The 26,952-nt window shown below is 36.7% G+C and overlaps 1 protein-coding gene across 21 annotated transcripts in view; it reads right to left on the bottom strand.

Annotated features, from left to right (window-relative positions):
• The window catches only part of BCAS3 (BCAS3 microtubule associated cell migration factor), a 578,553-nt gene that overhangs the window by 471,682 nt on the left and 79,919 nt on the right, over positions 1-26,952 (bottom strand). For all 21 annotated transcript variants that reach the window (XR_008961213.1, XM_057317873.1, XM_057317874.1 and 18 more), the window contains one exon: positions 18,961-19,033. Coding sequence is in view for 20 of the 21 variants with exons in the window: in XM_057317873.1 (XP_057173856.1) it covers positions 18,961-19,033 (73 nt within the window). In the remaining variant the exon portion in view is untranslated. The remainder of the gene's footprint in view (positions 1-18,960; positions 19,034-26,952) is intronic.

Below are 26,952 nucleotides of genomic sequence, written 5' to 3' on the forward strand. Positions count from 1 at the left end.
TTTTCCTTCCCATGGACATTTTCCTCTAAAATAGGGAAACCACTGACAGAGGGATACAGAGCAGAGGCAAAAAAAAAAAAAAAAAGAAGTTAAAAATTGAAATTTTATTTAATGAGTAAGAAATACACCATAAATAAGTTCGCTAAAAAACATACAGTTAATTATGAGTCATATTACAATGAAACTTTGGTAACTAAAGACTGTATCAAGGAAAGTGTATGTATTGTTTATGGTAGAAGCAATAACACTTCCACAAAACAAAGCAAAATCCTGCTTGAATTTATCTCCCTAATAATAGGCAAGCTAAATTATAACTGCTTATCTGTTATGATAAACAAAGTATATACAGAATCATGTTACATATCAACAGATGTGTATAACTATAGCTTAGCTGAGAAATATGGGATACTTGAAATGAGAACACTAAAGTCTGGCTCAATTCACAAAAAGATGTTAATTACACCAACTTCTGCCAAGCCAGCACAGAAGCCAAATACACTATACTGTGTAAAAGCATATCTGCTTTTATTATGCTAGGGTTACCCTAAGACTTTACCAATGTGCGTGGAATCAATACAAACCAATGTATTAAACATGTCAAGGAAGCCAACAAATCATCACATTATTTGAGACACATTGAAAAATGTAAGAAAACTAAAATTAATAGATTATATGAAATCTATTTCTCAAAATCAAAGAACACGAAAATGTGCTGAGATGTTTTAGAAAAAGATATGTGTAAAATCTAATACATCTATGTTTTCCCTTCTCAATACTTAAAATAACAAAAATCTGAGCATTTTTTTTATTTTTTAGAGGAAAACTAAATAAACTGTTCTAAATCAAACCTTCTAATTTGACTTACTGAAGTTGAAGAAAATCATTACTTGTACACCACAAAGTGTGTCTGTTTGAAAGTTGGAAGGAATATTTACACTCATTTTTGCTAAATGTTTTTTTTTATTCCATAATATGTAATAAAGCCACATTGTTGTCATTTTTTTTCCTGGGGTATCAGATTTAGGCAAAAAGCAGATGAGATTTTAAAAATTTCTCATAGTAATATGCAAAGTTACTTTATAATGAAGTATAAATTAAATTGCAATAGCACTAAATTCCTAAAAATATAGACATGGTTAAAACATAAATGGTCTTCCAGTTTTAATAGTATTATTACAGAAAAAAAATGTTTTTCTTATTTGGCTGTCGTTATAAAGATAGGTGGAACGGGAGGGGGGAATCAAAGGTAATCAAACAACAAAAGTTGTGAAATACACATATTGTGGATAATCATAATTTCCAAACAATATATTAAAGTGAAAATGTGTAACTGCCTTTCACTAATTAAAAAGTTTTTACAAACATATGTATTAAAAATAAAAATAAATTATTTGCAACATAATTTTGAAACTGGTAATTCAAAAACCTAACCCTCATTCACATTCACAAATAAACTATTTGAATGGTCACAGATGCAGTGCAAAACTATACAATATACAACATACTAAGGTTGTATTGGAGCAACTGTAACCACAGCTTAACCACAGCAAGATGTGAATTTGTGACACAGTCTTATAAGAAATTTTAGATTTCATTATGAGGAAAAAAAATTACCTTTACTGCCCAGGATCAAGAAAACTAATAATATATCACCTTTATAAAGTAAAGCTATTTCTATACAATACCTAACTAAAAGACTGCCAAAATACATCTCTACCCATGTGAAACCATGAATTTATTCACATTACAAAATAACCGTGCAATTAGTGTTTTTCAAGAATTATCTATAAGGTATTTTAGATTAGTAAAGGGCTGGAGCTGAAGATACAAGTTAGCACAGATGTTCATAATTGAAATTTGGATGGTCTCAGAACACATAAAATGCAAGGTCAATGTATTTATCCCATATATAGTATAGAAACACTGATTTTAAAAGCAAAGGATGAAAAGCAGGTGGTTTTCACAAAACTTACTCTTTCACCTCAAAAATATGTACAAGGAGCCAGAAATTGTATGATAGATAAACGGAATGATGTAAAGTTTGAAAAAATAAAAAGTCTCAAAGGTTCTAGTCCCAGTCAGATGGAGAGTTAAAAAGGGAAACTGGAAATTCCCATTTCAACTTCCAGGATTAAGCAATTTAATAGTTATCAGTTCGATGCTATGAAAGTGGTTAGACTTCATTTGGAAAAACATACTTTAAGATACAATTCTCTTAAGAAATGGGCAGAATGTTTTTCTCACTTTTCAAAAATAACTTCTAAAAAAATAACTTCTTTACATTTGAACCTAGATTTTAAAATAAAGGAGAAACTTTAAAAAAAAAAAGCCTACCTCAGGCAAGCCTCAGTTCACTGGATCTATGTCACATTGATTTATAACAGTTATTTCTTAGAGGGAAAAAAAGCACACACAGATGCAAACAATTACTCTATTTTTGTAGGCAACAAGTGAGGTGGGTGGTAACTGAGAAATTTTTTTAAAATCCTGTCACAATATTCTGCTTTTTCTTAAGAAACCCTCCTCACACAACAAACGTTTGCCACATCAGAGAATTTCCAGGGCCCGAAGCACCACTTTGATTCCAGACCGCTGCAGGCATTAGCAGGAGGTAATTAGGGTAAAAAGTTCAGCCACAGTTCCATGTCTAGAGTCCTGCCAGAAATAAATTTCCTCTCTATTCACTGGTTTCTACTGTACCCTCCCTAAGAATCATATTGAAAACATATTTATCTTTGTAGAGTTTGTTCCTCTTCTAATTAACATTATGGCGTTTAGTGTTTAAGAATTTTAAGCGGCCCCAAACGCAGCAGTTTTGTCTGTAAGAGTGGAGGGGGGCATTAGCATTTCTCCTCTATGGCTGCTTCATGTGACAAGGGACTCACAGAAGTATGCACTGCAGCTGTTTTCATCAAGCTATCTGGTCATCATAAACGTAACTTCTATTTCCTTGTTTGAGAAAGGTGCATGGACAAAACTGACAAACAGATGCATTCAGAATGTGTTCTTGAAACTTTTCAACGAAATGAGAAGCTTCCAAGAACACAGGGTTTAAAACGAAATAGGAAAATGTTACTTTACAACACACAAATTCATTTTATCTCATCGTTTCCACAGAGAGAGAAACATTAACTGTTACATTTGAATAAGTGGTAGAACTTAAGTACACCACATGTTTAAACCACTTGAAGCATTTACAGGTTTAAAAAACATTAATAATCACTCCAAAGGGGCACTCAAAGTACTGGCTCTCGTCGAACGTTTCTATCTGCACTCCCCTCCACAAGCGCATTCACCCACACCCAAGCACGAGGCGCTAATTAATAGGCCCGTTATCTCACAGTAACTGTTTGGGCCTTCTTTAGACACCGTGTTTGAAAAACAAGATGTTAATAAAATTATTTGAATGTCAGGAAAAACCACTTGCTATAACAACTGTGCCTAACAAAGGATAAAATCAGTTAACATTAAGATATAACACACTCAGAAGTCTTTAAAAGAAAACAACAACAAAAATAAATCTGGCCTCTGGGATATTATATTGATTATGACAGCTACCTTACTGAGACCAGAAAGTTTATATTTAAATAACAATAATCTGTCTATAAACATAAAACAATATTTCAAGTTGTTTGTAATTTTTTTTCAAGTTTTTCAGCAGAGTATTAGTCCAAAAGGAGTTTTCCCCTATCATTTTAAATCCTCTTCAAAGTATCCTAAGTTAGGCAGCTTTACACTTGTAAATAAACAAGAAAACTGTGGCCCTCTGTACAATCCTGCACAGAACAAAAAACCCAGGATTTTAAAGCATAAAAAAAAAATTTCCTCTGCCATTTCACTTAACATGCCCTTTCAAAGTAACTAGCCAGGGCTTCCTATTTGTCCTTTTCCCCCTCGTGCTCCGGATGGCTGGAAGGATTTCTGCCATGTTTCAGGTAAGTTTTCGAACCACACTTGTACGACAGTATCCTGTTTTGTACCAGTACAACTGGATCTACATTTCTCAAACATCAAGAAATGTTATTTAAAAGGTGTTCAATAATTGGAATACTAGGAAGAGAAATTAAGAAACAAAGGAAATCTTTTAAAGGACTACAAATGGAGAAAAAGCAAATCCAAGATTTCAAATCCCAATTTTTTAAGACAATCTTATAAGATCCACAGTATCATCAACATAGGAAAAGATGCACATCCTACTATACTGTCCTCATTAGATGATAATTCCATATACTGACATTAAATAAAAGTCTGTGGGATAATAAAATCTTAGCTTTTCATCACATTTACACAACAGGCTATCATATATACTTGATGTACCACCAAATGAAGCAATTTTCTGTACAATATTGAAACCAAAAGAATACAAATCTTTTCCTTTTTAGTTCGTACTTATTATGTTCTGTTTAGGGAATATCTGCCTACCTTAAAGTCATGAAGATAATTCCTTTATTTTCAAATATTATTTTTTTCTCTTACATTAAGGTCCACAATACATCTTAAGTTGATTTTTGCATGGTATAAGGTAGAGAATATGATATGATTCTTCATTTTCCATATTAATATCCAAATGAACCATACCTGAATCCTCTCTGTACTGCGCTGCCAACTTTATCATAAAAATCTGTTACTCTGTTTCTGGACTCTCTATGTATTAAACTAATCTAAATCTTCTCTTTGTGCCAATGTAACTTATTACTGCCACTTCATAAGCTGATACCAAGTAGTGTAACGCCACTCACTTTGTTCTTCAGAACTGTCTTGGCTATTCTTGGACCTCTGTATTGATGCCATGTACATTGTGGAATCAGCTTCATTACCTTGGGGTAAACAGGATTCAATCATAAAAGCATTAACGGGGGCACACGTTACAAGGATTCCAACAAATGAATAAGAAAAAGACATATAATGCAAAGGAAAATGAGCAAGACTTGGACAGGCACTTCAGAGGACACTGAAATAGCTTACAAATACGTGTTAAAGTATTCAAATTCACTAGCTATCAGTGAAATGCAAACAAAACCACATGTGATACCAATGTATACCCATCAGAATGGCTAAAATGAAGACTATCAATGCCAAGTTTTCACAAGAAGTACTGCAACTGGAACCCTTATGGACTACTGGTAGGAAGGTAAACACTTAGAAAACTGCATGGTATTACCTAACAGAGCATAACTCAGGATCTAGCAATCCCACTCCTAGGTATATATGCCAGACAGAAATGTACACCAAAAAATGTATACATGTGGACACGAATGTTCACATTAGCTCGATTCACTGTAGCCCAAATATCAAATTATCTAAATGTCCATCAAGAACACATAACACTGCCCTGTCCAACATTATCTAACTACATGATCTAGTATTTTTTACATATCTCTTATCACTATACTACTTCACTAATTTTTTCTATGCTAGAATGCCAGCTCAATTGGTGTGTAGATTTTTGTCTCAGATACGAGTTTCCCGACGTAGGCCCTATTTACTGACATAGGCTGGATAATCTTTATGGTCAGGGGCTAATCTCTACATAAGAGAATGTTTAGCAGCATCTTTGACTCTATCCACTAGATACGACTAGCTCTTCCCCACCTCAAGGTGTAACAACCAAAAATGCCCCCAGGCACTGCCATGTGTCCCTGGGGATCAAAATCACCACACCTTTCTCCCCTCAGTTCAAAACCATTGCTTTGGATTACTACTGAATTCCCAGATACTGTAAGAGTAGCTGAAATGATAGGAGTGCCTGGGTGGCTCAGTTGGTTAAGCGTCTGACTCGGCTTTGGCTCAGGTCATGATCTCATGGGTTTTGAGATCGAGCTCCTCTCATCAGGCTCCACACTCGGCGGGGAGTCTGCTGAGGATTCTCTCCCTCTCCCTCTCCCTCTCCCTCTGCCCCTCCCCTGCCATGCTCTCTCTCTCTAAAATAAATAAATCTTAAAAAAATAAAGAATATTCCTTATTAGAATAAGAGAGAGAAAACATTAAAATAAAGCTTTCTTTAAAATAGCAGCATAGGTAAACTTAACAAACATTTTTTTATGGCAAACATTTTTAAATCATACACATACAAGGTATGATTTACCCAGAAGCAAGTAAGGATTCCCTACATCTCACTGAAGTGTGTAGTAATTTCCTGTCAATTATATCAAGATAGCCCTTGATTAAAACATATTTAAGTCTGGTTAAAGCAAATTACCTTTCTCAAATCCCAATACTTGATTCAAGAAAATCATCAAGTAACACAACTAGTGACATTTAACAGGATTTTATTCTGGCTAAATACCATATGGCTATATCAACAAAATACTATTTCCCAAAATTATGGAATAATACTTGATTGGGAAACTGTCATGGTTCTTCATAATGAATTATTTAATTTTCATCATCAATTCTGTCTTTAGGACAAGCACAACAGAACAGTGATCTCTTTATAGTGCTTATTCACTGTGCGCATGCCCTATTCCACCAGAAGTAGAGTAAGTGTGCCTGTATGGAATTCCACAAAGTCAGAATCTATGCAGATGTTCTTTCCCTTTTGGTTTTCCTTTAATTTGCAAATCTTGTAATCTAAGCCTGAAGTTGACCGAACCAACATTGAAACCAGTATAGTAATATCAGCCAAAAACTCAATCTGTTTTCTATTTATATGTCAAGACTGCATCCTTTTGGTGGCTGAAAAAATTTTGTTTTGAAATGATTACACAGAGAAACTGCAAGCCCTTTAGTAGTTTTATGAACTTGTCCTAGATGGAAAGCTTTTAAGAGGCCTTTAGTTTCGAATGTAGAACAGAAGAAAAAACAACTCCAAAGTAAAAACTTCTACCTTTATGTTTTTAACTATATACTAAAGTCATCCTAAACTACATAGCAGCAAAGTATCTCCCAAAAAAAGACCCCAATGATACTCAGAGACTTATTACATAAAAAATGTGCTTCTTCTACTCCCTTCCTACTGGGAGGTACAGCAAGGATGCATTTTAAAGGGGCATGAGAAAATTATTGTGGGTGATGGACATGCTCATTACTTTGACTGGAGTGCTGGTTTCATGGGTGTCTACATATGTCAAAATTCAGCATACGATACATGTCAAATATGTGGTTTGCTGTATTTCAGTTTCACCTCAGTAAAGATATAAAGACAGCATCAGCTTCTTTGGGGAATATAAACAAATAACCATTTTCCAATGAAAGTAAAGGGCTCCTGTTCATCAGAGATACACAATACTGGGCTGACATGAAGCCTGACAGACCTGTTGTACGAGTACTGGATTGACTGGGCAGAGCCACGTTTCTCCAACAGTCATACAGGCAAAGCTTCCCCAAAACGTTGCCATATACATGCATGCATACATAGATTTGTCCTTCATACAGATGTATATACGAGGAGAAATTCCTGGTAGAGTATTCCCTGGCTGCCCTTCATTTCTTTCTGAACCAAATAATATGAGGTGCACTGAATATTGACCTGACGCTATACTAAATACTTGAAAACGTTACTTTATTTGATCCTCACAAGAACCAAGCACAGTAGTTGTATATCAGCACCACTTTGCAAATAAGAAATTCAGCCTGAGAACTGCTGAATAATTTACTAGTTTATGCAGCTAATAATTCAAATCTAGGTCTGTCTGGCTCCAAAACCTTTGTTGTTTCCAATATTCCACACTTCTTTCTATGGATTCTTTCTTTGGACCAGTGACTATTATAGCATAATATTCATTACAGCATAAATGCTTACAGAAAGAAAATTGTAGAACCAAAAATGAAAACCAGATCCATTAAACACAAATATCACAATAGGTGGAGTTCTTGTTAGATTAACACTAAAAATGCTGCCACTGGAGGCTCAATGTCATCCAGAATATCATAAAGTTAAGGTTTGCTTTGAAGGCTTCTTTGTTCAACTATACATTACAGACTACTATCCTCTGGCAGTCTTTCCTGACACTACATCTCCAGGAACTCTGTAAATATTCCTGGCTAACAGCTCAGGAGAAATGAATCTATAGATCTGTACATGTAACAAGAAACTGTGATGATTTTCCACAAAGAGGTCATCAGAAAGAATCCAAATGTATACCTGTAGCCCAAAATAAGGTTAGAGCAACACAGTTCAATAAAAGATAAAGCTACACATGTAACGTTAAATATTCTAGCAGCTACCTTAAACAAAAGTAGAAATAAACAGGTGAAATTAATTTTAATATGTTTTAACATAATACATCTACAATATTAGCATTTCAATCAGCACCAATCATGTTTAAATTGCTCAGAGCCAAATCTCCTTGAACAGCACAAGAAGAGAATTTCTAGTCAGTCAATACTTAAGTATATAGATCCTAAAGAAAAGTGGTAACACATGAAATACATTCGAGAAAAGAGGTAACATTTTCTCAACTCCTTGTAATGATGGGATTTCAGTACTCGCTTTCTGAATAAAGGCTCAAAACTTGGTATGGGTTTGTTCCCCAAGGACTTCTATTAAAATCAGGCAGAACCACATGACAAAAATTAAATGTAGCTCTTGGAAAATACACATCTCTGCAACACTGCTACATGAAACATACACTGTAGTAAAATGGCAGGAAAGAGGGTCCCATTTTAATAAAATTTGTGGCTAATTTTTGTTTTCGAGAAGTAATAGGAAACAAACCTTTCATAAATGCTTTCTTCTTTGCCCTACCATCATTCTCTGACACAAAATTTTACAAAGCTAAACATGAAATCCTTAGATCTGCTGACAGCCCATGAAGGTCTATTTTAAGCTTCAAGCTTTCTATTTATGATCAATAACTTAAAATATGTATATTAATGGAATAGATATACAATGAGATAATGTGCATGAGGTAGCACTACTAATCACTGTTAAATGTAAACACACCATAAAATATTAACAAAAGGAAAAAATAACCAAGGTGCAGATAAGAATGATACAACTCAAATATTTTTACAAATGTGCTTGTGTATATATAAAATATGGCCATCTAACTCTCAATCTCCAAATACCTTTAAAAAATAATATATATCAACAAGGAAAGCAAATGAAATAGCTCCTGAACTGCACTATAGCATAACTAAGAAAAAGAAAAATCAACAAATTTAAATAACATTTACACAGGGGGATCAGAAATATTCGAAATTGGCAGAGCCTTCTCTTGAACTGGCCCAGAGCTGAGCAGGGATTACTTAGAAAACAAGTAGAGAGTGCAATGGTCCTACTAGTGGCAGAACGTAGATAAAATCACCTTGGATTTACTCCCAGAAGCAAGGAGTCTCACCTAAGCAGGGAATTACTAAAAACAGGTCTCAGATCAGTTGGATCAAAGTGTTGGCAACTAAAGAATCAAAAGAAAGGGGCTGAGAACAAGTGCAGGACCAGAGATGCCAGTCAGAGGGAAAGCATCAGAGCGGAATGGCCACAATCATGGTATGTGTCCTCAGGAACTTAATGGGAAAGGAAAGACGGAAGAAAGCAGCTAAAGATAAAAGGTCTTATCAGAAAACCAGAGGAAGGAATGAAGCCATTGCCCCAAGGTGCCATTTATTAAAGAGTCTCTATACTAAACCATATCTACAGAAAAAGACACACTCCTACTAGGAAACCAGATAAAGCACCTGAACCCCTACAAACCAAAACCCCTCACTTTTATAAAACTGATTGTTAAAGCTGCCCCAAAAACATACTGAACAAGAATAGGAATAATAACATTCACACTAAACTACTAAAAGAAAAAACAGAATTTTATCTTCATGAATATATCCCCCCAAAATCCCACAAAATAGAAAACTACAAGCACAAGATAACTACCCAAACATGCATGCCTCACTTAGTGACTTTAATTTGTTCCTGAAAACTCTACCACTAAAGGAAAAGGCATTAAATGGAAAATCATTTCCATTACTTTTAATGGGAAAAACTGTAATGTGTTCCATTCCAGTCCATACATTTACAGAAAGAGAAAAAGATATTAAATACTAAAAATGAGCTTACATGATAAACATTACTCTGAAAATAAACAGATTGTATTTTAATTATAAAATAACTAAAGGTTATCATACTAGTCAAAGTAGAAAGACTTGTGTATAAGTGGTTGTTGATAAAGAAGGGTATCGAGGAGTCATTTCTTTGAAGGTGAATCGCCTCTCTGGTGATCTACTTTCAGGTGGACATTCAGTACCAAAATCAGGCATGTTTGATGTGAATTATCTTTTCCTTCATACTATGATACTAAAAAATTTTTAAAAACCTGACATAGCCGTGAAAGAGGAATTTGTGTGGGAAAAAAAAATACAAGGTGGAAGCTTGACTGACTTCCCACAGTTTGTCTCCATTTAATATATCACATACATTTTAAGTTCCTCAAGTATCATGACTACCTCTCATAACATGATGTAATTTCTTAGAATACATAGCCAGGTCAATCGTTAGCTAACTCTAAAGAAAATACCCTTTTTAAAATTCTATTGCCATTTTCAATCCTCTATAAGACAGACCATCTTTTGCTTAATGATTTAAGTTTTTTTCCTTTGCTTCTCTTTTACCTACACCATTCTCCTCACCAATTTTTCAGTCTTTTGAGGGATTCATGAATCCCTTGCTCTCAAATCACACATTAAAATAAAATTACAGCAGAGAAAAATTGATTAGGACAAAATATAAGCTAAAATCAAGAGTGTTTCCAGACCCGCATGGGGGGCGGGAGCCAAGTCCCCCAGAGCCCTCCCAAGAGCACACGGCTGGACAGCAAGTGTAACTGGGGTGGCCAGGAGCCTAGTGACACCAGTGCTGGCACCACAGGAGGCTGGTGCCCAGCCAAGACCAAGACTGGATGTGTGGGGCAATCACAACTGGGAGGGTCTGTAGCCAGAGAGCTGGCAAGAGAGGGCTGAGCTGGCCTGGATGAAACGTGAGAAGCACTGGCGGGAAATGGAGGCCAAAAGCGCTAAAAGGCGGCGGCCATGGGCGCCATGAAGCTGGGAACCCAGAAGCTGGACTGAACCGCCAGTGTGGGCACTTCTGGCCACGGAGAACAGGCCTTGCTGATGTATTTTGGCCGTGTCTATCATGTGAACCATGCAAGCCTGGCTGGCCCAGGCAGGTGTATCTCACATGTACACAATGGGAGCCACAATAAATTCTATTTCACACAAAAATAATAATAATAATAATAATAAAGACTATTCCCAAACATATAGAAGCAGTGACTATAAACAGACAAAAGTCATCCTTCTCACTAGGTATATACATAAATGGTTAATAATGATTCATGTATCTATTGCTGTATGACAAGCCACTAGAAATCATAATGCTTTAGACCAATAACAACTTGATTTCTCATGATTCTGTGGATTGGATAGGTGGTGGTTCTGCCATTCTCTCCTGCGTTCATATTCCATCGTCTCAGTTGGCTGAGTGTTGGACTCAGTTGGGAAAGTGAGAATGATTAAGTGTCTCTTCCCATGTGGACTTCTGCCCTCATATAGTATTGGTGATGGTGACTAAACAAAGGGGACCCAGCAGGCAAATATCTATCAAGCATGTGACTGTGGTATGTTTCCTGATAGATGAGTTAAAGCAAGTCCCACAAACAAGCTTAGATTCAAGTGAAAAGAATGAAATCTTGCCATTTGCAATGAGGTGGATGGAACTAGAGTGTATTATGCTAAGTGAAGTCAGTCAGAGAAAGGCAAATACCATAGGATTTCACTCATATGTGGAATTTAAGAAACAAAACAGATGAACATGGGGAAGGGAAAGAAAAATGAAATAAGATAAAGGCAGAGAGGGAGGAAAACCATAAGAGACTCTTAAAAATAGGGAACAAACGAGGGTTGCTGGAGGGGAGGTGGGTGGGGGGTGAGGTAATTGGGTGATGGGTATTAAGGAGAGCACTTGATGTAATGAGCACTGGGTGATGTAATGTGCAACTCATGAATCACTATATTCTACCCCTGAAACTAATATGACACTATATGTGAACTAACTTGAGTTTAAATAAAATCTTGAATGAAAAAAAAAAAAAGATTCAGGTGGGAAGGCCCTACACAAGAACATTGAGAGATGTGATCGGGAAGTTCGATTCACTGAAAGACATACTGTAATAACTGGAAGTAGTGTATGTTTCAAAGTTATTTGATATAATATTCTGACTAGAAACTATTGTTTTGACTAAGCTGCAGTGGTAGCTTCACCTGAAACCATATGTAGAAATAGTACTCTTAATTCATATTCAGTTACTGTGTGTTGTGCAAAAGCTCCATTATAACAAGAAAAAGAAAGGTATAAAGTTGTATGGCTTTTCAAGAACCATTACATACAGTAAGTCAATACTGCTTATTGCTTACAATACAATAATGTTTATTTAGCAATTACAGATTTGCAATACAAATTTGTATTTATACAATACAATAAGCAATTACAGATTTGAAAAAACATTATGAATCAGAAAGTCACAAACTCAGAATGGTCAAATAATAAGAAGATATGAAAGAAGAATTAACTGAATTGAAGATTGAGAATTTTTTAAAAAATTAGTAATGTACAATGTACACCTGGGTGGCTCAGTGGGTTAAGCAGCCGACTCTCGATTTCAGCTTAGGTCATGATCTCGGGGTCCTGAGATTGAGCCCTACATCAGGCTCCATGCTCAGTGGGGAGTCTGCTTGAGATTCTCTCTCTCTCCCTCTTTCCCTGCTCACTCTCCCTCTCTCTTTAAAATAAATAAATCTTTTTAAAAATCGGTAATGTACAAAGTGAAGCCATGATGAGAAACCACTACGTATTTCTTAGAATGGCTAAAATTAAAAAGACTGATAAAGCCAAAGGTCTGTGAGGAAGTAAAACTAAAAATCTCATACACTGCTGGTAGAACTGTAAAAATAAGACAACCACTTTGAAAAACATACTCCTAACATGTGATTCAGCCACTCTACTCACAGGTATTGGTCCAAAAGAAAAGAAAGCATATGTTTATACAAATACTTGAAAATTATGTTCATAGAAGCACTATTTATAAAGGCCAAAGCCTACAAAACAAATGAAACATCCATCAACAGGTGAATGGATAATCAATATTCATGATACTCTAGTCAGCAATAAAAATGAATGAACTGTTGATAAATGCAACATGGATGAATCTCAGAATAAATATGCTACATAACAGAAGCCTGACCAAAGATGCTGTATGATTCCATTTACACGAACATTCCAGAAAATGCAAACTAAGCTATTGTGATAGGAAGTACATCAGTAGTCATCTGAGGAAAAGGAGCTGAGAGGGAAGAGTTGTAAACGGATGCAAGGAATATTTGGGGAGTGATAAATATGTTACCTTGTTTGTGGTGATGGTTTCATAGGTGTACACATACGTCAAACATAAAATTGCACGCTTTGTATATAGCTTATTTTATGTCAATTATACTTAAATAAAGCCGTAGAAGTGTGTACACACAGGTTTTTTGGTACAATTTATGATTCTAAACGGGGAGTAATGTCAGTATATCAAGGAAGCTGTGTTAATAAATAAAATTGACAGCATTTTAATTTTTTGTGCTACAACATTACAGCAATTGAATACAAAGTACACAAGGCTCAATTGAACGCAGAAAACCAGGAGGAACCAGGTTCTCTATGGCTCAGTACGACCATGCGCTCAGGCTACGATGGACTTAGAACTTATTTCTATATGGTCTTTGTCCATTTTGCTCTTTTCTCCCTAACTGAACTGTCTCCACTCCTCCTTATACCCCCGTTTCAACAAAGTATCTTCATCTTCCTTTTTCGGTAAAATTCTTTACTTACTAGTGATTTTTTTATTAGTATTAACATTTCTCTTTAAAGGTCCCAACTTTTAATCAGGATTATTGCTCTGATTACAACACGGCATCAATTTCCTCCACACTTGTTTTCCCCATAAAGTCTGTTTTAGTGTGAAATTTTACTGAATATAAGGGTGCTGCTCCAAATACACTCTGCACTGTCTGCACCCCGCTCCCTGCCTCGGGAAACTGACCCATACCAAATGGATTGCTTCAATGGGCTCTCTGAACTTTCCGAACTCAGCCTCTGGCTTCTGGTTGGGTTCAGCCTGAGGGAGACATCTAGAGAAATGAAAGTACGGTTGGAATACCCCGAAAGCTCCACTGTCAGGTTATTATAGTTAACCAAATCCTTCCACCAGAGTTTCTGTATGTGACCCTTTTGATAGGGCTCCCTTTGCAGGTTCTGCTAATGGCTCTCTCCCCTTGCCTGGAAATGGCAAAAGGTCTCAGCTCCCACATGTTTCACTTTAACTTTCCTCAAATTACTCCATTTGAGTATTCATCTGTTTCCAGGCAGGACCCTAACAAAACAGGTTTTCAGGGATCCATATAGCATATAATAGCAAGTAAGGAAGTTCTTTAAAAAATGAAGCCAACATTCCTTTGGTTTGGTCATATGTTTACATGCAACCATTTTGGTGGGCTGTTTGAGATTTGTACCAATTTCAGGATCACAAGGAAATATATAGCAATGTCTGTAAATATGACCTTTCAACACACCACTTAGGAGTGTCCACAGTTCAGATACAATTTTTTTAAATAAACACATTTTTAAAACTTTCTGTGGTTGAAATATTACATAATAATACGTGTCTCAGTTTACAGATTTGTCCAGCATGCTTCTTAAAACTTTGTTAAGTGTGAGTCAAGTGTGTAATATTCTGGCTCTCTGCCTTCCCTCTATAGGAAAATTAAAAATTTGCTTTCAGCGAGTAAGTGAATATGGTAAATGTTGTATAATTAACATTCATGCTAGTGACTTTTGTTTACTAAAGGCAGTGCAACATTTCAAGATATATAAAGTATATCTCTAAGCCACATGAGAGAAAGTACTTAAGTAGTAATAGTTATGTCGTCTTATTTCCTTAAGATTTCATTACATCCACAATCAGATGAACAGGGCATACTCTATATAATACTAAAGTCCAGAGCCCCATGAGCAATCCATGATATCGGATACCCTACTGTGCAGATCCACTGCATTAAAAACCTCTATGCCAATGTGGCAGCTCTGATAAATGGTATGCCAAAGATGTAAAAGCCCATTCCTTAAAAGCAATAAAGAGAGCCACAGAGCCATGCAGAGAGCCAGAAAAAAATGCAGAACACCCACAGGAGTGAAAAATTCCAGAGACGGGCAAGTGGAAGACTTGGTCCTTGAAAGAAAGCCAAGGAACTATTAGGAAAGCCCATGTATTAAAGCACCAAAAACTGGAAGAACGGCATAAATCTCCTGTTTGTGTCTGCGGAAGTCATACCAGCCCAAAACGTGATTTCATCAGACTTTATGAACAGAACAGGGAGAAAATCAGTCAAAACTCAAAATACGTGCTATCATATGTAACATCATCTGTGACATTTCATGACAAAAAGAAACAGGTACTGCATACCTATTATCCCAAGCAATCGACTTTCTAGTTTTAATTAACAAAACTTTTATTTGCTTTATACACAATTTGAAATGAAGTCTCTTCAGTAACACTTCGGGACCCTGAAACAGTGCTTAATCTCTACCTAAATGACTACTGCTTTCAGGCAGTGGCTACCAAATACCAGCCCCATGGAATGCTGCCAACCCAAAATGACTCTTTAGCAGTCTGCAACAAAACTGCAAAAAAATTAATACTGAGAACTAACGGTATTGTATTAAATGAATATGCAATAATGTAGTACATAATAAAAACAAAAACCATTTGTGAAGTGTTTCTTAAATTAGCTAGCTCTATTTTCCAATGCCCACGTCCTTTCTATACTACTGCTATCACGCAAAGGAGATCCAATTTGCGTTTACTAAACAATGTATTAAAATGAAGAAAAAAAACAAATCAGGGAGGTCCCTTTACACTCTGAAAAATTCCAACTAAGTAGCTGCGTTAACAGTATGCATCACACTGTTTAAAACAATAAAAGTAAAATCAACAACAAAAGTATATTCCACTTCTACAGAAACACTGAGACAAAATACGCACATAACAAAAAGTCTCCTCAGAAGCCGCTGTCTAAATAAGTCTGTGAGTACAACATATTTGCTACATTTTAAAATAATTCTTTATCGACTCTAAAAAGTAACTGGACAGAAAACAGAAAAGTAAGTTTAATACGTGAACAGGACGTTAGAGCATCCTAAATGCAAAGGTGTGTTCTATCCACACACCTGGCAAACGGGCAAAGGCCTGGGTCCACAGCTAACTGATTGAGCCTCACTTAATTTCAGTTTCCTCATGTATAAAATGAGGATAATACAATCTCCTTCACAGGCTTCTTTTAAGATTAAATGATGTTACACAATGGAAAATATTTAAAAGACCTGATACACAGTAGGCATTCAACATCTGCTTTCCATTCCCCACCGTTATATTAGCACCATCGACAAGCATATGCCTTATAAAACTTTTGGGTTAGAACTTTTCTTTAAATCCCAGAATCTGGGAAACAGATTCTAAAAGAACTGACCTATAACTAGATTTCTCTGTTATTATATTCAACTTCAGAGTTATTAAAAAGTGTCTAGTCTATTCAACATCACCATCTGCTAATGTACGGCCCACTTAGAATAACTTTAAAAATATATACATACTCACAAAGCACTAGCTCATATTAGAGAAAATTCTATCCACCAACAATCGTAACACTTGCAAGAAATGCAACACAATCCTACATGAAAATGTCCTGGAGACTATAAACTTCTGACAAAGATGCTACACACAAGAGTTGTTTATTGTAATCAGATCCACAAGTAAGTGAAAACAAAATGAGTATTTCCTGCCATCGTCTTCCGTTAGAAAGAAAGGTATAAAAAAAGAGAGAAAAAAAGACAGCATGCAGGCAAGAGAGAGCTTATATCCAATAACAACAGGATACATCATGCTAGAAGTTACAGTCCATGAAATGACTTATGAACTTAATTCAAAAGTATCTTTGCATTTATTCATCAATAATCACTCTTAAAGCAATATAGCAAATGATACAAACATATAAAACTCTCTTACTAGAATGACTCCTCTACTATGAAATAATTTAAGGAGCAGAAATGAGAGGGGGGAAAATAAATATCCACAATTGACTTTTTTTAAATAGGCAAATGCTATTTTAATTAGGACTAAATTCACTGCCCCTGTGGTGATTAATTTTATATGTCAGTAAGGCTAGGCCACAATAACCAGATTTGGTCAAATATTATTCTAGATGTTTCCGAGAAGCTAGTTTTTACATAAGATTAATATTTAAATCAGTAAAGTTTGAGTTAAGCAGATTATGCTCCTTAATGTGAGTGTGTCTCATCCAATCAGTTGAAAGCCTTATAGGAAAAAAAAGCTGACCTCCTTGGAGGAAGAGAAAATTCCATCTTTGGACTGGAATTGCAACTCTACCCTCAGTGTCTAAATTTTGGACTTGCCAGTCTTCACAGTCATGTGAGCCAATTTCTTAAAATCTCAATCTCAACCTCTCTCTCTCTTATTCTCCCTCTCTCTCTCTCCATACAACTACACACATATATACCCCACATCATACTGGTTTTGTTTCTCTGGAGAACCCTAACTAATATGACCTCCATACCATTAAATTCATCCCTCAATAAATGATCTCCTCACCAAATCACCTTACCCTTCCTTTTTGCCTTATTTTTTTAATACAGTGATACCTCAATAAGTGAATCTTGTAAAAACAAAAACACTGTCCTTAATCATACTAACGTTAGCAGGGTTGATAGAGTAGAAATCCTTTCAAAAACTGCAAACCCAACTCAGCAGGTAGGTGAATGCCCTCCACGAACACATCTTTCCGTGGGGTTTCCACAGGTCTGCACGCACCTCAACTACAGAGGGCTAAACATGAGGAAAACTGAAGTCAACAGAGTTTCCCTTTACCTAGCAGTTTACCCTCTTTGTCGCTCCCACTCTGTCCACCACCTCTGTCAACACATCAGTTCCCAAATTCTCATGCTGGCTTGACTATGGTATTGAGTCCCTCTAGTGAGATTATCATTTCACTTTCTGCATCTTTTCAACTCCAGAATTTCCATTAGGTTTTCTAAAATTTCTAACTCCTTATTGAGGTGCTCTATTTGTTGAGTCATTGTTACCACACCCTCTTTAATTTTGGAAACACGAACTCATTTACTTCTTAGATCATATTTTAAATCCTTATCTATAAAATTTAACATCCGGAGACTATCAGAACAGTTTCTACTGCCTCCTTTTTTTCTCAATGTGCCACACTTTCCTGTTTCTTGGAATGTGTCCTAACTTTATGTTGAAAACTCGACATTAAAATTATATAAATATAATATGGTATAATAACTCTGGAAATCTGTCTTCCTCTACAACGTGCAGTTACTAATGTCTCTGCTCAGTTTTACTTTTCTTTAATTCTTGTTATTTTGAAGCCTGGTTTCCTAGGGTTGCCCTATGTCTATGTAGTTCAGTGGTTAGTCAATGATTCAAAAAAGAATTTACTCAAATACTCAATAAAGGCTGTCATCCTTTCCAAAAGGATCTGTGGGTGGGCAGGGTAGCACATTCAACATTCAGAACAGTTTCAAGGCTCCCCAGATTTCAGTTTGGTCTCCACAGAAGTTAGTATGATAAAAAACACATACACTACAAAACATTTTTCTTAATGATGCTAATCTTTTATTTCAAGACTGAATTCTGATCTATTGCTTGTTTTTTTTTTTTTTTGTTTGTTTGTTTGTTTTTGTCTCCTGCTATCTCCCGACAGATGAGAAAACAGTAAACAGAGAAGTAACAAGGCTGGAGCCACAGGAAACCCTAAATATGTTTTTAATTCCTTTCTCTTCTCTCTTGTAGGAGCATTATCTTATGGTAACAAAGATTTTAAGATACCAAAATTCACCCTCTGAAATAACAATACAAAATTTTAATAGTGATTCAAAGAATTCTTTAATTTCCTTACCCAGAAGATCCAGCGCTCTTACAAACACCAAGGAGGGGCCTTTTTTCAGCAAAGTTGTCACACTTTTGAGTACCTGAGAAGGAACATAAAATAAAACGTAAAATAAGACTTTGAAAAGTATTCTTGTATATTTTCCATTATTTTCGTGCTCTCAAAATATTTGCAGCTGAAGAGATAGCAAAACATTCATTACAAATTGACATAATTAATATACTTGACTGAACAAAAATAGAACAGCTATAAATAAATCTATAACTATTTTTAAAATTGAACCAGCATTTAAAATTTCTTTTTTAAAAAACTGGCACCAACTTCAATCTTACACATTCTCCATGATATCAGAAACCACCCCCAATTCCACCAATTAATTACCTAAGACTAGTAGAATTTTCACATCAAAAGTAAATAAAAAGAGGTAAGGACAGAAAAATTATAGAATTATAGGCCATTATCAATATATATAAATGCAAAAGTCCTTTTAAAAATAGTGAACCAAATAGCAATATATTAGGAAAAAAAATAAAATCTCATAACAAAGTTGGATTTACCCAAGAAATAATTTCACATCACAAAACCTTTACTAATGCATTTCATTATATTAGCATTTCAGCAAATGCCAAAAAAGCATTTGATTCTATACCTAGTCATGATAAGAACAAAAGAAAACAACAAAAATAAGTTTTCTTTTCCCAATGATTATTTACAAAATATTCTATAACAAAATTGTAGGTAATGCTTTAGAGCATTCCCATGAAAATCAGTAATAACACAAGGATACCCAATTAACTGTTCTTATTCAACCCTATACTGGAAGTCCTAGACAGGACAATGGCAATAAACGAACTCAACAATATTACTGGATATAAAACCAATGTAAAATAGCAGCAACAAGCAGAAGAATAAAGTCAGGAAATACAAAAAGGCTCAGAACCACATACAAAGATGCTCAACCTCACACATGAAAGAAATTCCACTTAAAACTAGAAATTCCCCTTAAAACTATATTGAAAAACTGTATTGAAATTTGCTAATTTTTTAGAAGTGAAATGGTACTATGGTTATAATGTAAGATTCTTTATCTTCTGGAAATAAATAATAAAATATTAACCAATAGCCTGGTATGATATCGGGAGGGGATAGTTCATAATATTCTGGATGAAGGAGAATAGATGCTAAAAGATTAGCCATAAAACGATGGGTAATAAGTTCTTAGAGAGTGTTATATTATTTTTACTACTTCTGAATAAGTTAGGAATTTTCCATCAAGAAACTTTTAATTATATTGATATACACTGACCTTTACATAACACCATCTCAAAAAAAATCCAAAAGTCCTGTAAAATTCCCTGGCCATATCAATCAAAATTCTAAGTGCAAATAGCCTTTAACAGAGAAATATCAGTGCTAAGATTTCACCCTGCACATATACTCAGCCATGAGGAAAATAACCTGAACACAAAATTATTCACTATAGCATTGTCTGTAACAGGAGAAGACTAATAAGTTCTAAATACATAATGAAGTATTTCCCACAGCCATAAAAAATAAATGTATACTCTATGAAAATATGAAATGAAATCCAAAATATAAAATGGAAAAACATACATATACAAAAATAGAAAAATATAGAATACTGTCCCATCTTTTGTATAACATGGGGAAAGACTTATTTGCATATATACACACCCACACACACTCTCTAAAGATACAAAAAAAATCCTATGGGAAGGAGAATGGAATAAGCAAAAGATAGGGAACAAAAATGGGAAAAAAAGTTTTCATTGTCAATATACTTTATACTTCTTAGTTTTCAAACCATATGAATATATTATTTACCCCTCAAATTTTGCTTTGTTTTCAAATAAGGAGACAAATGCCAGAAGAGACGAGTAAGTGGTTTCTTCTTCTGAGACAAGCTGGTAGACTGAAGACATTTTATCCCTTCTGAGAATTCCAGTTAAAGTACATTACATCAAGCAGAGTTAAAAACTATACAATAGGCAGGAAGATATATCTGGATCTCTACAAATGAACATCTCCAGTGCTGAGTATTGAGGAGGAGAATGGAATAAGCAAAAGATAGGGAACAAAAATGGGAAAAAAAGTTTTCATTGTCAATATACTTTATACTTTTTAGTTTTCAAACCATATGAATATATTATTTACCCCTCAAATTTTGCTTTGTTTTCAAATAAGGAGACAAATGCCAGAAGAGACGAGTAAGTGGTTTCTTCTTCTGAGACAAGCTGGTAGACTGAAGACATTTTATCCCTTCTGAGAATTCCAGTTAAAGTACATTACATCAAGCAGAGTTAAAAACTATACAATAGGCAGGAAGATATATCTGGATCTCTACAAATGAACATCTCCAGTGCTGAGTATTGAGGTACAAAGCGGGGAGCCGTGAAACCGCGCACAGATATTGGAAGATAAACCGAAGGGGGAGGGAGCCGCCGCATTCGGATGCCGGGAAGCGGTAGCCACCTGCACAGGGGAGCGGGCGGACTCGCGGACCGGCACCCGCAAGAGAGCAGACTGAGACCGTGAGCTGGGAACGCACGCCACCAGACTGAAACGGAGCTCCGGTGCGCTCACTGGAACCAGACTGAGACCCGGAGCTCCGGGTGCGCGGGGGCAGCTGGCAGCTGGCGGTATTAGAAACACAAAGGACAGAGATGCGCCGGCCCTGGAAGTAAGGGCTGGGACGCCAGGTGTGGGGCACACATCCCCGCTGCAGGGTTGAGCAGCACCAACAGAAACAGAGTTAAAGTGGCCAGAACATCAGTGGAGAACGGTCCACGATCCCTCTGTTCTGAGACAGAGGCTGAGATTAGGCCACTGCTGCTCTGACTCTCAGAAGAGGCACAGCAAACCGCCAGGGAAAGCTGCCAGAGAACAAAAGCCTGGAAAGACCAGCTCACAGTGTGCCCATCCCCATCCTCCTCGCAGGGGACACGGAGACTCTACCCAAACAGGGTTGCCTGAGTATCGGTGCGGCAGGCCCCTCCCCAAGAAGGCAGGCTGAAAAATCAGGAAGCCCACATCCCTAAGGTCCCTATAAAACAAGGACGCACGGCCTGGGTCCCGGTCAATAATTAGGGCTCTGGACAACCCCGCAATCTTTCCTTATCAGAATGATGAGAAGGAGAAATCCCCACAGCAAAGAAAAGACAATGAGTCTGTGGCCTCTGCCACAGAACTAGGGATATGGATATAACCAAATTATCAGAAATGGAATTCAGAGTAACAATGTTCAAGATGAAGTGTAGACTTGAAAAAAGTATTAAAGATAATGTTAATGAGAATATAGAATCTCTAAGGGCGGAAATGAGAGCGAATCTGGCAGAAATTAAAAATTCTATGAGCCAAATGCAGTCAAAACTAGAGGCTCTGACGGCCAGGGTGAATGAGGCAGAGGAACGTATCAGCGAATTGGAGGATGGGTTAGTAGAAGAGAAAGCTAAAATACAAACTTGGCTCAAAAAAATCCAATCTCAAGCATGCAGGTTACGGGAGATTACTGACTCAATGAAACGTTCCAATGTCAGAATCATCAGCATCCCTGAGGGGGTGGAGAAAAAGAGAGGTCTAGAAGAGATATTTGAACAAATTGTAGCTGAAAACGTCCCTAATCTAGCAAGGGAAACAAACATTCGTGTCCAAGAGGCAGAGAGGACCCCTCCCAAGCTCAACCACAACAAACCTACGCCACATCACGTCATAGTGCATTTCGCAAATATTAGATCCAAGGATACAGTATTGAAAGCGGCCAGGGCAAAGAAATTTCTCACGTACCAAGGCAAAGGTATCAGAATTACATCAGACCTGTCTACACAGACCTGGAATGAGAGAAAGGGTTAGGGGGGGCATTTTTAAAGCTCTTTCAGAGAAAAATATGCAGCCAAGGATCCTTTATCCAGCAAGGCTGTCATTCAGAATGGATGGAGAAATAAAGACCTTCCAGAATCGCCAGTCATTGACCAATTTCATAACCACGAAACCAGCCCTACGGGAGATATTAAAGGGGGTTCTATAAAAGTAAAAAGGCCCCAAGAGTGATACAGAACAGAAAGTCACAATCTATAGAAACAAAGACTTTACAGGCAACATGGCATCATTAAAATCATATCTCTCAATAATCATTCTCAATGTAAATGGCCTAAATGCTCCCATAAACGCCACAGGGTTGCAGATTGGATAAAGAGACATGACCCATCCATTTGCCGTCTACAAGAGACTCATTTTGACCTAAAGATACATTCAGACTGAAAGTAAAGGGATGGAATACCATCTTTCACACCAATGGACCTCAAAAGAAAGCTGGGGTAGCAATTCTCATAGCAGACAGATGGATTTTACACTAAAGACTATAGTTAGAGACACAGAAGGGCACTATATTATTCTTAAAGGATGTATCCAACAAGTGGATATGACAATTATAAATATATATGCCCCCAACAGGGGAGCAGCAAGATACACAAGCCAACTCAACCACAATAAAGAGACATAGAGATAAAAATACAGTAATAGTAGGGGACCTCAACACTCCACTATCAGAAATAGACAGATCACCAAAGCAAGAAATCAGCAAAGAAACAAGAGCTCTGAATGCCATACTCGATGAGTTGGACCTCATAGATATATATAGAACACTACACCCCAGAACCAAAGAATACTCATTCTATTCTAAATCCCATGGAACATTCTCAAGAATAGACCATGTTCTGGGTCACAAAACAGGTCTCAACTGATACCAAAAGGCTGAAATTATTCCCTGCATATTCTCAGACCACAATGCTCTGAAACTGGAACTCAACCACAAGGAAAAATTTGGAAGAAACTCAAACACTTGGAGACTAAGAACCATCCTGCTCAGGAATGATTCGATAAACCAGGAAATCAAAAATCAATTTAAACAATTTATGGAGACCAACGAGCATGAAAACACAACGGTCCAACCTATGGGACACTGCAAAGGCAGTCCTAAGGGGAAATTACATAGCCATCCAAGCCTCACTCAAAAGAATAGAAAAATCTAAAATGCAGTTTTTATATTCTCACCTCAAGAAGCTGGAACAGCAACAGAGGAACAGGCCTAATCCACGCACAAGGAAGCAGTTGATCAAGATTAGAGCAGAAATCAATGAATTAGAAACCAGGAGCACGGTAGAGCAGATCAACAGAACTAGAAGCTGGTTCTTTGAAAGAATAAATAAAATTGACAAACCACTGGCAAGACTTATCCAAAAGAATACAGAAGGGACCCAAATTAATAAAATTATGAATAAAAAGGGAGAGGTCACAACCAACCCAATGAAATAGGAAGGATTATTAGAAACTTTTATCAACAGCTTTATGCCAATAAATTAAGCAATCTGGAAGAGATGGAGGCCTTCCTGGAAACCTATAAACTACCAAGACTGAAACAGGAAGAAATTGATTTTTTAAACAGGCCAATTAATTATGAAGAGATTGAAACCGTGATTAAAAACCTTCCAAAAAACAAAACGCCAGGGCCTGATGGATTCCCGGGGAAATTCTTTCAAACATTCAAAGAAGAAATAATACCTATTCTCCTAAAGATATTTCAAAAAATAGAAACAGAAGGAAAGCTACCAAACTCATTCTATGAGGCCAATATTACCTTGATCCCCAAACCAGGCAAAGACCCCATCAAAAAGGAGAATTACAGACCAATTTCCCTAATGAATATGGACGCCAAATTCCTCAACAAGATCCTGGCTAATAGAATCCAACACTACATTAAAAGGATTATCCATCATGACCAAGTGGGATTCATCCCTGGGATGCAAGGGTGGGTCAATTCGCAAATCTATCAGTGTCTTAGATTTTATCCAGAAAGAAAAATTCAAAAATCATATGATTCTCTCAATAGATGCAGAAAAAGCATTTGACAAAATACAGCATCCTTTCCTGATTAAAACCCTTCAGAGTGTAGGGATAGAGGGTACATTCCTCAATCTCATAAAAACCATCTATGAAAAGCCTACAGCAAATATCATTCTCAATGGGAAAAAGCTCAAAGCCTTTGCCTTAAGATCAGGAACACGACAAGGATGCCCACTCTCGCCACTATTATTCAACATAGTACTAGAAGTCCTTGCAACAGCAATCAGACAACAAAAAGGGATCAAAGGTATCCAAATCGGCAAAGAAGAAGTCAAAATGTCTCTCTTCGCAGATGACATGATACTCTATATGGAAAACCCAAAAGAATCTACTCCCAAACTAACAGAAGTTATAGAGCAATTCAGTAATGTGGCAGGATACAAAATCAATGCTCAGAAATCAGTTGCATTTCTATACACGAATAATGAGACTGAAGAAAGAGAAATCAGAGAATCCATCATATTTACAATAGCACCAAAAACCATACATTACCTTAGAATTAACTTAACCAGAGATGTAAAGGATCTATATTCTAGAAACTATAAATCACTCTTGAAAGACATTGAGGAAGACATAAAAAGATCGAAAAATATTCCATGCTCATGGACTGGAAGAATTAACATAGTTAAAATGTCCATGCTACCCAGGGCAATCTACACTTTCAATGCTATCCCGATCAAAATACCGATGACATTTTTCAAAGAACTGGAACAAACAGCCCTTAAATTTGTGTGGAACCAGAAAAGGCCCCGAATCACCAAGGAATTGTTGAAAAGGAAAAACAAAGCTGGGGGCATCACAATGCCGGATTTCGAGCTGTACTACAAAGCTGTGATCACAAAGACAGCATGGTACTGGCACAAAAACAGACACGTAGGCCAATGGAACAGAATAGAGAACCCAGAAATGGATCCTTGGCTCTTTGGGCAACTAATCTTTGATAAAGCAGGACAAAACATCCAGTGGAAAAAAGACAGTCTCTTCAATAAATGGTGCTGGGAAAATTGGACAGCTACATGCAAAAGAATGAAACTTGACTACTCTCTCACACCATACACAAAAATAAACTCCAAATGGATGAAAGACCTCGATGTGAGACAGGAACCCATCAAAATCCTAGAGGAGAGCATAGGCAGCAACCTCTACGACATCGGCCACAGCAACCTTTTTCATGACACATCTCCAAAGGCAAGAGAAACAAAAGATAAAATGAACTTGTGGGACTTCATCAAGATAAAAAGCTTCTGCACAGCCAAGGAAACAGTCAAAAAAACTAAGAGGCAGCCCACGGAATGGGAGAAGATATTTGCAAATGATGCTACAGATAAAAGACTGGTATCCAAGATCTACAAAGAACTTCTCAAACTCAATACGCGAGAAACAGATAAACAAATCATAAAATGGGCAGAAGATATGAACAGACACTTTTCCAATGAAGACATACAAATGGCTAACAGACACATGAAAAAATGTTCAAAATCATTAGCCATCAGGGAAATTCAAATCAAAACCACACTGAGATACCACCTTACGCCAGTTAGAATGGCAAAAATTGACAAGGCAAGAAACAACAATTGCTGGAGAGGATTTGGAGAAAGGGGATCCCTCCTACATTGTTGGTGGGAATGCAAGTTGGTACAGCCACTCTGGAAAACAGTGTGGAGGTCCCTTAAAAAGTTAAAAATTGAGCTACCCTATGATCCAGCCATTGCACTACTGGGTATTTACCCCAAAGATACAGACGTAGTGAAGAAAAGGGCCATATGCACCCCAATGTTCATAGCAGCGTTGTCCACAATAGCTAAATCGTGGCAGGAGCCGAGATGCCCTTCAACAGATGACTGGATTAAGAAGTTGTGGTCCAGGCACTGGAGGAGATAATGCTTAGTGAAATAAGTCAAGCAGAGAAAGACAACTATCATATGATTTCTCTCATCTATGGAACATAAGAACTAGAATGATAAGTAGGGGAAGAAAGGGATAAAGAAAGGGGGGGTAATCAGAAGGGGGAATGAAACATGAAAGACTATGGACTATGAGAAACAAACTGAGGGCTACAGAGGGGAGGGGGGTGGGGGAATG

The sequence above is a fragment of the Ursus arctos genome, unplaced genomic scaffold (genome assembly GCF_023065955.2).
Source record: "Ursus arctos isolate Adak ecotype North America unplaced genomic scaffold, UrsArc2.0 scaffold_24, whole genome shotgun sequence".
NCBI classification, from domain to species: domain Eukaryota; kingdom Metazoa; phylum Chordata; class Mammalia; order Carnivora; family Ursidae; genus Ursus; species Ursus arctos.